We start from the raw sequence: 16,775 nt of genomic DNA, 5'->3' as shown, positions 1-16,775 counted from the left end.
TAGTATATTATATTAAAGTATATTATTTACATAGTTGTATACTTAGAAATAACTATATAAACTGGAAAGTAGTAAATCTACTTACAGATGCATTGTTTGAAATAAATTGGGGGTAATCTGCATAAATATGTTTGTGTATGCACTTAACTATAATTTGAAGAAAAAACTGTGCCCAGATTTTGTGCCCATTTTGCACCGTGGATGTCATGTTTCTCTGGAGAGGCCGCATTAACCCCTTCCACACTACACTAAGCCCTATTAGCTGAACTGAATAAGCCTCCTGTCATTTATGATTCAGCGCCTGCAACCTATCCCCAGGCAATGCTCAAGAGTCCAGCGAAACCTGCATTTCCTGTGGCTCTCACTCTCTTTCTGCCTTTCTCTCTCTCACTCTCTCTCTCTTATGATCTTCATTCATTCCTTCAGTGGACACCATCCCTTCATCTGCTGCCTGCACCTCTCCCAGTGTATGAGAGCCACTGTCATAGGCAGACTTGCCTGGGGCTTTTTAAATATATATGTGAATCATGATACTCTCTCTTGCCATTAGTTATGGAAATATAACCAGGGTGCGAACTACGGGGGAGATATAGGGGGAGCTCGGCTCCCCTTATTAAGACATGGGCTCCCCTGAAAACGTGATTTGTGAAATTTTGGGGGGTCTCAAAAAATATTGACAATGTGTTATTTTGACGTGCAATTTCAGTTTTGTGTAATGTGATCATCGTGGATTATTATGTGTAAAATTGCAAAAATATCATTCATTCATGCATGACGGCAATTTAAACCTAATTCACGTCAATAAAGATAACTATACATGCTATTCTTGTCATGAGCATCAAGGTGTGGGGGCGCTGCGGTGCAAATTCCACTCATGTTTAGTACATGTTAACTCAAAAGATTCGTAGAAAAAATATAAACGTTGAACTCTGTGGTAAATTCTGTGTTAAGGTAAAGCATGTTATTTGTAATTATGTGTTGTGACTGGGTTGTTATAGGTCTGCGTGACTCTCGATGTCTTAGGCCTAATTGAACGGAGGAATTATGGTATTCTTCTGTAGCCTGACGACGAGTAACTTTAACCATTGTTCATGTGAACTCAAAGACAGCCTGATTTTCTGTCTTACATTCATGCTATTAATTTAGACAAGAGCTAACATTACTTCAAACATGAAAAGTGTTGAGTAGTGGGTTAATATACAGACACCACCCAGGCAGATATCTGGGTATTTGACTCTGTAAGCGTGTTTTCTCGCAGGGAAAATCTCCACTGAAGACTTCCAGAGAGCCAGAGCTTTACAGACTGACACGGTAGCTAAATGACCACAGTGATATACACTTGGCCCGGGACGATGCGGCTCAAAGCGCATCAGGGTATATAACAGGGTTGAATTTTCTGTCTTACATTCACGCTATTAATTTAGACAAGAGATAACATTACTTCAAACATGAAAAGTGTTGAGTAGTGGGTTAATATACAGACACCACCCAGGCAGATATCTGGGTATTTGACTCTGTAAGCGTGTTTTCCCGCAGGGAAAATCTCCACTGAAGACTTCCAGAGAGCCAGAGCTTTACAGACTGACACGGTAGCTAAATGACCACAGTGATATACACTTGGCCCGGGACGATGCGGCTCAAAGCGCTCACTGACCATCCTTAAGCGTTTTATTTGGCTTGCATGTGTATGCAGAGTTGAGTTATGTGCCACAGTCCTCAGTAAGTTAACGTTGGTGCCAGACTACGGGAAACCGAGGGCTTGACCAAATCAAAACAGACTCACACGCAAATTTACGGACCTGCTACTGAAAGAGCTGAATGGCCGAATGGTAGGGATTTTATGCTTGTGCTATTCAATTTTGCAAAAAGCATTTTCTTTTATTTTTATTTTTTCTTTTGCTGTAATTAACTTTATTTAAAAAAAAAGGTAGGAATGCGAAAGACTAAAACCATTGCATAAGTTCAGAAAAGTGACATTATTCAGTAGTAATATTTAGAGGGAAAAAGCATGAAGAATGTGTATGATAAAAACATTTCTGGGACAGCAAATCCAGCATGGTGTAATGAGATTTCCTCATGTACAGAAGAACATCCTAAATCATGAGGCTTTGATGGGGTGAGCATCAATAGATCCATGGAACGAACTGTAAAAGAAACTGCACATAATCTGGAAAACAAGTTCTCCAAAATATAAGTGATTAAAACTTCTTGGAAAACTAACAATGGAATTCCGAAATTTCCTGGAAATTTACGATTAGTTTTCTGCAGTGTCATGCCAGAGATGTTTCACTTTTAATCTTGTAGTTTGTAGTTTTTGTCTCAAGGGTCGAGTGAATGCTGGCAGGTGTGTCTGTCTAAGCGACTCCCTCAAGAAATCAACTTCTCTCAACCCATCACTGATTATTAGTAAAAACATATGATTTAGTTGCTTGACTGACCTATAGTTTAAAGAAACAACATAATTATTTTGCAAGACATTGTGATTTCACAAAATTTTTGCTTCAAATATCAAATCTATACAAAAATTATTTTGTATAGTGCTTCATGCAATAGAGACTCAAAGTAGTAAAAGTAATATTAAACTGGAAAGTAACAGAATAAATTATGCAAACTTCAAAACTGAGGCAAATCCTAATTCTGCTGTAAAGCATGTGTAGCAAGACAATGAATAATCCTTATTTAGCTCCAGTCAGATCAGTATTGATTCAGTTCAGTTCAATAGCTGTGTAATTATGATAATATATTTGTATATTTGTAGATAATCTAATAAACAATTTCATTTGAAGTAATTTGTTAACACACTAAAAAAAACACATACATTAAGGGGTCATATGATGCGATTTAAATTTTTCCTTTCTCTTTGGAGTGTTACAAGCTCTTGGTGCATAAAGAAGATCTGTGAAGTTGCAAAGACTAAAGTCTCAAATCCAGAGAGATATTCTTTATAAAAGTTAAGAGTCAACCACGCCTACCTAAAACGGCTCGTTCTAACACGCCCCCACATGTCTATGTCACGATGTGGGAAGATTTGCATAACTTTTATTCTCGCTGTAGTATTGTTGCTGCTGCCATGTCGTGAAGGCACTGTATGATTCGTTGTGAAAACGAAACTACTTTGTTTGGCCTTCCAAAAGAGAACGATATCTGCTTCGTCATGCCTGGAGCTGATCCGTGCTGGTTGCTGAGGAAATACATCAACTTCGCGCTGTGGATCGCTGGATCGGCTTTCACTGTGGACGAAGCGGAGTCCAGCCCGGGGTCGTCACATGTGATTGGCGCAAGCCCGCTGGACGCTCCATCGTCGAGCCCACCCGCCTCTGCTCACTCAAGCCGGCCTCCGCATACTCTAGTCCGCCTGTCACTCTAGGCCTCCGGCCTCCGCTCACTCAAGGCCGCGGTGTGTGACGCTTTTTCGTAGTGAAAGCGAAACTACTTTGTTTGGCCTTCCAAAAGAGGACACGACTAGAAATCAATGGTTAAGTTGTATTTACAACACTGTTCCAGAACACTTTAACCCAAATATTCAGATGTGTCCAGCGCATTTTATGGAGGACTGTTTCCAGATCCTGGTAGGGTAGACTACAATGCCGGCTGTTCTGACTCACAGACAGTAAGTACGTTTTTATATTTTAAGAATTTGCCACTGATAATTCAAACGCGAGTTTTTTGGGCAGTGTAGAGTAGCACTTGTTGTTTGTCATTTCTCCGACCACAAATGCAGACAGGTTTTATGTTATGCTCCGGCCTGACAGGGCATAACAGTATGTTTTCAGAACGATGAACTTTGTAAAAATCGAGGCGTTTCAGAAAGGCGGGGTATATAGGAGAAACAACAATGTACAGTATGTGGAAAATAATGTGTTTTTTTAACCTTAAACCACATAAACACATTTCATTACACCAAATACACAAAATAATGTTCTTTTTAGCAACATCATATGACCCCTTTAAGCTTTATTTTATACACTGTCTTTTTATGCTCACATCAGATGTCACTCATCAAAATAACGTAGAGACATGCAGAGCTCTAATTGGGCCTATACAACACAGAAAGAACAATAAATATTGACACACTGAAAGCAGTGGACTGTGTTTTTTTTTTTTTTTTTTGACAGGATGGTTAAAGGTCAAATTCAATTAAGCCCTAAATGATCAACAGGTTAATAAAGATACTACTCAAAGCACAGATGAATAGGATTGGAGAGTTGTGAGCTGAGAGCTTCAATTCACATCATGTCAAAGAATTAGAGAGTCGGACTCGTAACCCAAAGGTTGTGAGTTTGAGTCTCTGGTCCGGCAGGAATTGTAGGTGGGGGGAGTGAATGTACAGCGCTCTCTCCCACCTTCAATACCACGACTGAGGTGCCCTTGAGCAAGGCACCGAACCCCCAACTGCTCCCCGGGTGCCGCAGCATAAATGGCTGCCCACTGCTCCGGGTGTGTGTTCACGGTGTGTGTGTTCACTGCTATGTGTGTGCACTTAGGATGGGTTAAATGCAGAGCACTAATTCCTAGTATGGGTAACCATACTTGGCCACATGTCACTTCACTTTTCACTTTTTCACTTTCACTTTAAGAATTTTCACCAGAATGTGTAGTTTATTCCACTACATGCCACCCGTATTCCCTTCTTTACCACCCTCTACTTTCTCTCTTCAATGGCTGAAGTGTAAAATGTGGAGCTGAGCAGTGCGAGAGCTAATAAGGTCCAGTGGGAAACCACAAACATTAATGAAGTCTACTAAAAACTCATATGAACTTCTCAAACTGGTCTAATCGTCTATACTAAATCATTTCTTTTTGACATCTCTCAATCCATCCATAACAACAAATCATATCACTTAAAATCTTTTCCTATTGCAAATTGTAATGTGGTGTTTTGGGTTGTGTTTCTTGTTCATGTTTTCATGTCTTTTATTTTGGAGTTAAGTCCTGGTCCCTGTTTGTGTCATGCTTCCCTTGCCCTCGTGTATTCATGCCATTGGTTCCTCTGTTCATTGTGTCATGTTCTGATTGGTTGTCTAGGTCATGTGTCTTGTTTCCCATTGGTTTGTTCTTGTCATGTGATCCTCATTGTCTGCTATATGTAGCCATCATGTTGCCATTGTCTCTCGTCATGTATTGATGTTGTAACCCGCTGTCGGTGAGTCAAGTCTGTTCCTGTCAAGTCAAGTCTGTTCCCGTCAAGTCAAGTCTGTTCCTGTCAAGTCTCGGATTATTGTTTGGCTGTTTGAATCACTTGTAAATAAACTGCACTTGGGTTCTTCACTATGCTCGCCTTCAGTGGATTGATTCGTTACACAAATACAGACTGTTTCACATAGTCTGCTTTAAAGTTGCTCCTACTAAGGTACATTAAAAAAAATTATGTACATAATAAATCACTCTTGCAGAGTAGCGTTACATTTTCAACCATATTCTGTTCTCAAAATCAAATAGGAACAAGAATCACGAACTATAAAGTCATGCTGTATTTTATCACGTAACATCAGAACAACTTACTGGATGTATTTTTCAACTCTAGCAACTATGATCTAATGAGCCAGAGAAATATACTCTTAAGAAACTGTCAGTCAAAGTGTTAAGTTACATGTCTCTCAAAAGATGAAGTGAGTGTATATGCTCAGTGATCAAACATGGGCTGCTGTAGAGCTATGGTGAGTGCCAGAATAAGCGTGCCATAGCGCTCATTTCTGAGGCAGCAGCTTTGGGCTCTGCGTGATTGATGTTGAGGTCCATAGAGCAGATCATCTCCCTCAGCCCTCACATTAACATACCGAGTAACAGGCATACAGCTACAAAACTCAGATCTATTTTTAAAACACACTCCAGCAGTGAGAAGATGATTTTTAATTTATGATTAAGAATAAGTTATTCAATAAGCCAATAGCTCTGGCTATCGCTGGTGTCCGACATTTATTCATTAGTTGATTTACACTTGTAACAAGTTGGGATTTTTTTTTTGTGCATTTTTGGCACCAATGAAACTGTGTTTGGTTTAGCAATTATTTATTTTCCTCTTTAAATCAGTACCTTATTACATTTCACAGAATTTTTCAGACAGATTGCATAGTTTTCCCCTTAATCTCTTCCTTACATACTCTTCATGTACATTTAATTATCTGCATTCTTTGCCCTTAAGTGGTTTAGCTGATGGTCCCCACCTGCAATGTGTGAGAATAATTCAAATGATCAAAATATTTAACCGCTTTCTAGCAGCTAAACCACACTGGCCAGAATAGTGGGTGTGAGGTGTTTCATTAGGTGTGTGTGTTTGTTTTCAAAACATGTTGATACTGCAATAAAAAAAAATGCAGATATTAAGAAAATAGATCTGGAAAGGGTTATGTACTCACTGGAATTTTTAGCTTAGCTTTTTCCACATGGATTTAGCACGTATTTAGTTGTGTGATTGTAACAAGAAATCCAATCAGATTTTTTTGTACCCTGAGTCACTGCTGCCGAACTTTAATATGTAAATCAATATACTGTACATATGTTTTAATTGTTAAAGGTGACAACATACATAATTATCATTTTATAAAACAAAAGCTGGATTAGAATCGAGAAACCTTTTTTTTTGTCTAAGAATAAGTCACGCTGAAGGTTTTGCATGCAGTGAAATACTACACTTTCAGGAACCAGCCTATGGATTTTTTTTCTCTGCCCTGTAGGAAAGTTTCTGATAGCTGAAACTCTCCGAAATTACATCCAATGACCAATCAAAAGCAAGACGCAAAGGAAAACAAACCCTGTGATTGGTCTAAACCGCTACTGGTTTCAAGGCGCCCCTCATAGAGGGCCAGTGAATCTGAATGAGGGGTGTGTAGAAACCGACGGCACATTATTGTTTGTGCGCCTCACTTGCGCTCAAACCTTCAGTCAGTGAGAAGCGCGTCTACTGAGCGCACACGAGACACGCGAGGAAAGCGCACTCTGTTCAAGATATCCGACTGAAGTTTTCCAGCAGCGACACGACTCTCTCAAATGCAGCTCTAAAGTCATTGGATACACAGACTTACACGCAGGATTTGGAGAGCCGGGCGGAAAACTTGAAATAACAGTCGGAAGATTCTCTCACAAACATTCAAGAAGAAAAAATGACAAAGAAAACGATGCGCTCGTTGTGGATTTAGTTTGGATGTATTTTCGCACTTGGTGACTTTTTGTCGAATCCACTCATTTGCCTAACATGATTGCTTTTAGACCACGAGTGTCGTGACAGGAGCTCAAACGAGGAGTTTTTGTTCGTTTAAACGCATGCGAACTGGTCACAGAAACTTTTTCTCGGAGCAGCCGCAACCTCATTTCTTTCTGACCGAGTCACCCAAATAACGGCTCTCCTCAAAATGCAACACTGTAGTGGGATTTCTCGATATTTTCTTCTATTTCTCACCCTGGCCCTGCAGCCGTCCGGCGGCCAGTATCATGGAGAGAAGGGCATCTCCATTCCCGAGCACGGTTTCTGCCAGCCCATATCGATACCTCTCTGCACGGACATCGCCTACAATCAGACCATCATGCCCAACCTTTTGGGTCACACCAATCAGGAGGACGCCGGGCTGGAGGTGCACCAGTTCTACCCCCTAGTGAAAGTGCAGTGCTCCATGGACCTCAAGTTCTTCCTCTGCTCCATGTACGCGCCGGTTTGCACGGTGCTGGAGCAAGCCATCCCGCCGTGTCGCACCCTGTGCGAGCGCGCGAGACAAGGCTGCGAGGCCCTCATGAACAAGTTCGGCTTCCAGTGGCCCGAGCGCCTGCGCTGCGAGAACTTCCCGGTGCACGGCGCGGGGGAGATCTGCGTGGGTCAGAACACCTCGGACGCGGGAAGCCCGACCTCAAACCCGACGCCCTACGTCCCAGAACTGATCACATTACAGCCGAACGTGGTCAGACCCAGCCAGCAGTTCACATGTCCGCTGCAGCTCAAAGTGCCCACTTATCTCAAGTACCACTTCATGGGCGAAAAAGACTGCGGGGCGCCATGTGAGCCCACTAGACCCAACGGACTGATGTATTTTAGAGAGGAAGAGGTCAAATTTGGCCGGCTCTGGGTGGGCATTTGGTCCATTTTGTGCTGTGTTAGCACACTGTTCACCGTTCTCACGTACTTAGTGGACATGAGGCGGTTTCGTTACCCGGAGAGGCCCATCATCTTCCTCTCCGGGTGTTACTTCATGGTGGCTGTTGCTTACGCGGCTGGTTTTTTCCTTGAAGACAAAGTCGTTTGCATTGACAAATTCAACGATGATGGTTACAAGACCGTCGCGCAGGGCACGAAAAAAGAGGGCTGCACTATCCTCTTCATGATCCTCTATTTCTTCGGCATGGCAAGTTCAATCTGGTGGGTCATTCTGTCCCTCACGTGGTTCCTCTCTGCGGGAATGAAGTGGGGTCATGAAGCCATTGAGGCTAACTCTCAGTATTTCCACCTGGCCGCTTGGGCTGTCCCAGCGGTTAAGACCATCACCATCCTCGCCATGGGCCAAGTGGATGGTGACATTCTCACCGGGGTGTGCTACGTTGGCATCTACAACGTGGACTCTCTGCGTGGCTTCGTCTTGGCGCCCCTCTTCGTCACACATGTACCTTCCCTTGTTTTAACTTGGGACTTGTATGACTTTCGCAGCGCTCCGTCGACAATCACGCATACACTGGCACACATGGACCGTCAAGTACGCATTAGGATTGGGATACTTATATGCCTGTGTACAGCTGTGAATTTATGCAAGCTCCCTTTAAACGATGTAACGTGTAAATAATCCCCTTTTTTGAAAGAATATATATATGTATTTATGAAAATGATCTTGCTGTTTTTTACTCGATTTTTAAAATTTGGTAAGATACCTTTGTATCTGTACAGTGTCGCTGAATAAAATGATTAGATTTTTAACGGACTCATTTTACTTTACAAATGGCATTACAGTTTTTGTTTTCTACAAAACCTTTATATATATTTTTTTTTATGTTTTCAAAACAAAGACATAAAGACGTAACTCATGCAATGCTCTGTTAAAAATTTAAGCAAATCATAAAGTGCTCAGTGACTATTTTGTTGAGCCAAATGCGGCATTACAGTCCTGACTTGTAAAACGAAAATTACAAATACGACAAAGTCATCCTCAGTAAATGAGACCAAATACAATTGTGTAATTGTATTTACTGTATTAGTAAACAAATATTAGTGTTTATTAGAGAAACTCCTGCAGCTTTACTGCGCTGAAGCGGGGCTCTGGCGCCACCCACAGGCGACTCATATGTTGACTTCACAGTCTTACGAATGAACTGTAAGACCAAGTTTCAAAATAGGTAACGAAAGATACGTTATATTTTATTTTAAGCATAAGTTTAGTTCATAATCACATGTTGTGCATAATTCATCTCATGTAGCCTACTACTGGAGAGCTTTAATATATTTAAACGCACTGCTTTGTTACAGCCTTGAAAGAAGTAGACAACATAAATGTGCATGCTGCAAAGGAAAATGAATCATCAACGTACTATATTGCATTATATTATTATATTATATTGTGAATACAATAGAATACATTTTATTTCACGAATCACATTCTGTAACAATAATTTTGTTGTAAACTGTGTATGCACACAAAGCAAAAATGTATCTTTGATGTTTAATAACTAACGGCAGATTAATACAGAAGTTGATACAAAAATACATGTTATATTATGCCAAAAGTGTCTGAAAGAAACTGCAAATAGGATGCTCGCTGCTGAAGTAGTATCGCTAAGTTTAACATTTCATTTTACAGAAATGGTTACTGCGTCAATACTCTAAAAAATCCATAAAACATAAATAAATGCATAAAAACATAAATCATGAATTTTTCATTATTTCCATTTGGGCCAAAAATGATATAAAGATCAAAATGATATAAAGGATGGCATTTATGACAATAGGAGGTTTAATCATCACTACAATACTCAACACAGACTAAAAGCTTCAGAAGAAGCAAGAGCTCAGCGCAAAGGGTTTATGCAGGCTAATGTTAAGTATCCTAACACTTTGTCCTCATCAGCCTATTAAGCCCTGCAGGTGGCCAGACTAGAGTTCTGTTCACCATCAAAAAAGTATGATCTCACAGAGCAATAAAATGATTCACCAGGTAACTCAAGGCACATGGAGACGTGGTTGTGGTTCAGGTTGAAGAAGTCTTCCCTCTACAGTAAATTGTGAAGCTCGGTTTAAACCTCCAACCTCTTGGAGATCAGAGTATAGTTAAGCACAGGAGCTGGTAAAAAGATCACAACCAATGTACTGTTCCTAAAACATGATTATTATCTGTGCCAGACACAATAGCATCTGCTGTCATACATACATCACTCCCAGTGTCTTTCTTTGTGTATTTATTTATTTTTGTTTTGTTTTGTGGCTAAACTGTCACGGTATCCTCTCACATTATTTAAGGACGTCCTGCAAGTCTTTAGCTGTAAGGTTGAACAACTTCTCCTGTCTATTTGATTGATGCAGGGGTTTTATGTGAAGGAAGGAAAAGTCTATTTCTTGTGGCACAGTAAATAACACTAATTAAAGATGTGCCATCCTGGGCATATGACAGGAGTCACAGGACACGTTGTGCAGGAGACCCAGTTCAGGTTATTCACAAAAGCTGTGAGCTGTCATCTTCCTTTTGTTTGTATTTTAGGACGGGTTTAACTAAGGTAGTCAGAGTTGCTGGCCTGACCAGGAGGGGTAATTGCTTGGTTGCAACCAAGGCAACAAGAAAACAGTTCTCAGTCGAGGAGCTGTGGAGAGCCTGGCAACTGCAAAGCTCAGTAAACACAGTCATTTGTAACATGGGCCGAAATGATTCTGTAGCATGTAAAAGCAGCAGGCGGGGATGTTGAAAGAACACTCAAATGCATTCTGAATTACAGAGAAATGGTCGCTGAGGAGAGAGGAGCTGGGCCTCAAACAGAGGTACGAGAACAAATGTTAGAACAAAAATTGCTGACTCTGAATAAGTTGTTATTGTTTTAAAAAAAAAAACTATGTTTTCTCTGAAACCTAAATGACCTAAATGTTCAAAAAGGGGGGTTTTACAATAGAAAAAAAAATGTGAGTCCCCCAAAGAACCTTTCATTGAAAAGTTCTTAAAATAACCTTTTTTTTCTTTGTGTGAAGAACGTTTTAATAATCTGAGGTACTTTTTCCATTATAAAGAATCTGAATGGAAACTTTCCATGAATGTTAAAAGCTCTTTGTGGAGCCACAGATGCCAATAAAGAATCTTAATTTTTAAGAGTGAGTTTTATGGTTGCTATACACTATCAATATTCCAGATTAAAAAGACCTTTGATGTGATTTTAAAAACATGCTGTTCAGTACATGATAAGAACACAATCGTGATAGGATTGTCTTTTTGCAGCATTCATTCAGAGGAACATTATCAACTCCACAATGAAAGATTTTGTCCTGTCATTGCTGAGTCGTGGGTATGGCCAAATTGTGCCAAATGAAGACGGTCATGATGGAAGACTGGAGGTCTGTTTTGAACCACAGGTAAATGTTTCTATATGCCTATATAAGACCAGTTTCAATGAGTCAAGGATAAAGTTTGATTTATTTGAACGCTCTTCCACACAGTCAATTGAAACATGATCTTTTCTTAACTAGGATTACTTCAACTGGAAATCCCAGCCTCCACTGCTGCGTCTTACCAGCAGTGGCCGTTTTTTTGGAGGACTGGAGCCTGTGCCTCCGAAAACCTACAGTACGAGGAGAGGGCCTCTTATTCTGTATTCAGAGGACCTTGCACTGGCATACCGATCTGGCCAGGTTAACAGGAAGAGAAAGGCTCCGAGCTGCCCAAAACAGGAAGCTGAGAAGCAGCTGCACACACTGCAAGACCTGACTGGAGCTATTTTGGCTTTTGGAAAAAAGGTAAATCGGAGTAGAAAAATGAATAAAAAAGTTCTATACCAATTCTACACTATTACCCTAGTGAAAAAAGTACACTTACAGTACACTTTAAAAAGAGTACTTATTTTCCGATATAATACACGTTAAAAGAATACACTTACGTGCAAACTGAATTTAATGATTTTATGCTAATTGCGATTAAATAAAGTATTATAGTTCAAATTTATTTTAAATGCAATTTGCTGAACTTTAAAGTGCTTTTTTCAACCAACTTAAGTAGGATTCAAGTACTTTATATTATATTTATATATTTTTATTGTCTTTTAAATCGGGTTAAATAAGCATTAAAAGTACACTAAAATACAATGTAATTTTTACTGAAATCAAAAATGATGCAAAAACAAATAAATGCAAAATAAGTGTATTTCTTTAAATATGATTAAAGCGTAATAAAACGATTAAAATATACTTTAAAGTGAAACTTTAGGTAACATTTTAGATTAGAAAACCTTTGTTATGATGCATATTACCAGCATATTGACTGTTAATTAGTACTGATAAAAGCAGATATTACTGCATGATCATATTCTAGACCTCATAACCCTACCCAATAAGCAGCAAATAGGGAGTTTATGAATATGTTTCCTAATCTAAAGTGTTACAAAAACTTCATTACAAAGGTGCAAAGTTCACTTTTTAAAAGTGTACTTAAAAGTGTTAAACACTTTCATGACTATGTTTCTAATGAACAATTAAGTGGCCTTTAATCTCTTTAACATTATTTTATCTGCAAGTATAGTTTTATTTTGTGTTCCACAAAATAATGTTCTTGTTTATGCAGAGGTTGTGAAATTCTGGAAACATCATTCATTACTTGACTTAATGGTCAAGTTTAACTAACATTAGATATTGAAAAGACTGCTGAACAGAACAGTCATCTGATTAATGTATCAGTTAACATACACGTACGTGACCGAGTAGTGCATGAAACGGTTCCTTATCTGTCAAATTTCTTCAGTTAAGAGGCCCAGATCAACTACAAATGAACCATTGTGCAGATCTGCCTGAAGCTGCCTCCTGATTGCCGGAGAGCAAGAGCAGTGGGACGTAAACTTGAGGGATAGGCCAATCCACAGTAAATCTTCCAGAATTTTACTGCCCAGAAAAGTTGAAACTCAGGTTCAGGTCAAGATGAAGACTCGGTGGCGGTATTAGTTTACCGGCCCTGATTGCTGTACCTCTACTCTACTGGCCGGAGAGGTAACCCCATCTTGAAGGCAAATAGGTGAAATGTGGTGTGTTCATTTTACATTTCACTCCATAATCTTTCACTGAGCGCTTTAGCTGCACCTGGGCCAGGCAGATAACGCTGCCGTCAATATGCAACACACACACATGCGGTCAGTCCTCAAGGTGTCTTCAATTTCCACACATTCCAGGTCAATCAAACTGGTGTGAAGACTCGGTGGCGGTATTAGTTTACCGGCCCTGATTGCTGTACCGCTACTCTACTGGCCGGAGAGGTAACCCCATCTTGAAGGCAAATAGGTGAAATGTGGTGTGTTCATTTTACATTTCACTCCATAATCTTTCACTGAGCGCTTTAGCTGCACCTGGGCCAGGCAGATAACGCTGCCGTCAGTATGCAACACACACACATGCGGTCAGTCCTCAAGGTGTCTTCAATTTCCACACATTCCAGGTCAATCAAACTGGTGATTTACCCATAATGTGCCGTTTGACCTCCGTGAGATGTGAGCTGCAAATCTCAATAAAGGTGTCCTGAGGGATTTTACATAAACACACGGTCCATAATCTATCCAATTCCCATCCACCACAATCTGCTAATGCTCCACAGCCCTTGACTGTTCCCTCATTATATGCACATTAATCCATCATCTCTCCGTGCCCCCGAAAATCATCAGTCGATGCGGAAAGAGATCAAAAGGATCATCGAATCAGGTGTGCATTTTGAATGAGAAGAGTAAACTCCACAGTGACTTTGTTTTTTTACAATGTCCAACTTCCATCATAAAAACATAAACCCACATGAACCATCAGACGAGAAACTGCCTGAATACTCTGTGATCAACAGCAACTTCAATGAGACCGAAAAACTGCTGCAGTATGTGACCGAAATGGCACCCTCTCGGGGCAAAAGGGGAATGATCCAGGTGATGAGAGCTGAATGCAGTAATCAGTGTGTTTACCTCATAGACATGAGGGCTTGGACAAGGATTTGGAGGTGTTCCATGGAGAAGGGCCTATGGTTGTGGGTGGCCCGTGTGAAGTCTCAATCTGTCACGCTTAACTACAGCAGAATTTAAAATACACAGGTGTGCTTCAGGGACTCAAAAATGGCCGCCATAGTCATCCTCAGCAACGCAATCTGAATTCAGACAAATAATGCTCATTATTACAGACATAACATCAGTATTATTGATAAAGCTAAATCTAAATATATTTTTGTTTAATAATAACAACTTGGAAAAAACTCAAACTAAAATAAAAATTGACAAAAAATAATTTTAGTTTTTGATACTTAGTATTTTATAACTTTTGAAACGTTTATAATCCACCGGCTTTTGACATTTTTAAATACAACTTTGGCAGCCCTAAATAACAAAATGAAAACTTAACAAAACTAAAATTAAACCAAAAAGGCAAAATAAAATAAAATAAAATAATTGATTTAAACTTATAATCAGTAAAAGTATAATAACCTTCCACAACATACAAAAACAAAATCATATTTAAAATTTGAATATTTAATCATTTAAACATTTAATCTTTCAGAAACAAATACTGATCAAACAGAAAAAAAATGCTGTTTGTAAGTCAAGAATAGAGTTGTGAATAGAGAACTTGAAAATTCCTTCACATTAACCAAGTACACTGTGCTATATTTTTATGGATGTTTCTTAGAGTGTATTGTAGCTTGTTTGTTTTTTTAGACTCTTTTAGGAACTGATTTCAAAGCACTGGCACCTGGTTTCTCTTTATTATTGTTAAATTCTCAACCCAGGAGATCAAAACATCTCAGTTCTCTTATATTCTTTTCAATCGATTGCAAGGTATTGCATCCAAAAGAATTCCAGTGGGACTTCCAGCTCGGCATTCACGTTTTAGTTTTCCGCCGACGTTTAATACAAAGAAGAGGCCACGTGCAGAGAAATCCATCATGCTAATAAAGACAAATGACCTTGAAAATAAGTGAACATTGTGTTTGAGCGGTTTCAAAAGAGATAGTTAGAGATAATGTGGAGCATGTTTGGAGAGGCCTGAAAAAATCATAAAGATTTGATTCTTTATATATGATTCTTTGACTCCTTTTGTCAAAGGTTGGATCTCTTGCCGGTGTAACACACCCCTTATTGCCAGATAAACATGTTATACAGAACATCAACATGCATCACAGACCTGGAGAGAAGAACTATAATTCAAGCCAGGTTAAAGGTGAGACTCTCTAAACAATCCGGTCAATGTTTTATATATTTTAAAGGTATACTGTATATAATAAAGAGCAAAAATGCTTTAACATTATCTTTCATGGTATATTTAAAGTCATTTATTATTACTTAAAAATGGAAAATTTAAAAACAAACAAACCAATCTGTCATCATTTACTCATTTACTTACTCATGTAACAGTAAATACATTAATAATATTACAAAAGATTTATGTTTTAGGTAAATGCTGTTCTTTTGAACTTTCTATTCATTAAATAATCCTGAAAAAAAAAAGATCCAGGAGATCCAAGATCCAAAACAAATCTTGGTTTCCACAAAAACATTAAGCAGCTGAAAAAGCTTTGATAATAAGAAATGTTTCTTGAGCAGCAAATCAGCATATTCAAATGATTTCTGAAGGATCGTGGGACACTGAAAACTAGAGTAATGATGCTGAGATCCAGGAGATCCAAGATCCAAAACAAATCTTGGTTTCCACAAAAACATTAAGCAGCTGTAAAAGCTTTGATAATAAGAAATGTTTCTTGAGCAGCAAATCAGCATATTCAAATGATTTCTGAAGGATCGTGGGACACTGAAAACTAGAGTAATGATGCTGAAAATTCAGTTTTGCATCACAGGAATAAATTACATTTTAAAATATATTTCAATAGTAAACAGTTGTTCTAAATTGCGATAATATTTCACTATTACTGTTTTTACTGTATTTTTGATCAAATAAATGCAGCCTGGTGAACAGCTTTTCTTTCAAAAACCTTTTTAAATCTTACAGACCCCAAACATTTGAAAAGTAGCGTACATTACATATCTAGCATAAAATGATATTTCTCATTGTTTTTCAGGAGAAAACACTAATCAGATCAAATACCAGCCACATTTCCTCTGTTCCCCTCGGCCCAACAGGGCAGACCTGGGCCCTCTACCACCCATAATGGATGGTTTGGTACATGTACAAATCCAGGAGAAAACTCAGGCGGCATCAGGTAGAGTTCATAAAACACAAATGACACTAAAGATCAGATAAACGTTGACTATTCAAAAGCAGTTCTTGATTAGATCAGCAAATCCTGTGCAGCACAGCAATGCCAGTGAACACAATGAACAAACTCAAAATATATTACAGTGTTTGTGCCAGTGTTTAGTTCAAATCCATTCAGACGTTGAATGTTTACATCTTTAAGAAACGCATATCAGATACCTGCCTCTGAATGCACTCCATTCATGCCGGGACTAAAAGCATTAAGTTTGGAAAATCCTTCCCATTGCCAAGAGGAAGAAAAAACTGATTCCTAAAGCGTAACCAGTACAACCACAAGCAGCTTCTTCAGCTTCTGCTCGTTTTGAAATATAATTGGACACACAGAATAATGGTTGTCCTTTAACTTAATGTCTATAATGATCTTGACTCCAGATGAACAAATGAC

The 16,775-nt window shown here is 39.0% G+C and overlaps 2 protein-coding genes across 2 annotated transcripts in view; both read left to right on the top strand.

Annotated features, from left to right (window-relative positions):
- Positions 1-6,887: 6,887 nt before the first annotated feature.
- Positions 6,888-10,679, top strand: LOC107593015 (frizzled-7-A-like). The gene is made up of 2 exons (XM_016282598.1): positions 6,888-8,585; positions 10,665-10,679. Exons 1-2 carry the CDS (start codon positions 7,350-7,352, stop codon positions 10,677-10,679), a joined length of 1,251 nt encoding a protein of 416 aa, XP_016138084.1. The 5' UTR covers positions 6,888-7,349.
- Positions 10,680-10,898: 219 nt separating this feature from the next.
- Positions 10,899-16,775, top strand: part of LOC107593014 (trichohyalin-like) — a 34,978-nt gene continuing 29,101 nt past the window's right edge. Inside the window, exons 1-6 of the mRNA XM_016282597.1 lie at positions 10,899-10,939; positions 11,388-11,521; positions 11,636-11,902; positions 12,386-12,394; positions 15,223-15,337; positions 16,194-16,334. Of these exons, the coding sequence (XP_016138083.1) occupies positions 11,420-11,521; positions 11,636-11,902; positions 12,386-12,394; positions 15,223-15,337; positions 16,194-16,334 (634 nt within the window). The 5' untranslated portion in view covers positions 10,899-10,939; positions 11,388-11,419. The remainder of the gene's footprint in view (positions 10,940-11,387; positions 11,522-11,635; positions 11,903-12,385; positions 12,395-15,222; positions 15,338-16,193; positions 16,335-16,775) is intronic.

The sequence above is a fragment of the Sinocyclocheilus grahami genome, unplaced genomic scaffold (assembly GCF_001515645.1).
Source record: "Sinocyclocheilus grahami isolate Dianchi unplaced genomic scaffold, SAMN03320097.WGS_v1.1 scaffold162.1, whole genome shotgun sequence".
Lineage (NCBI taxonomy): Eukaryota > Metazoa > Chordata > Actinopteri > Cypriniformes > Cyprinidae > Sinocyclocheilus > Sinocyclocheilus grahami.
This window is presented reverse-complemented; position numbering and strand designations above follow the sequence as displayed.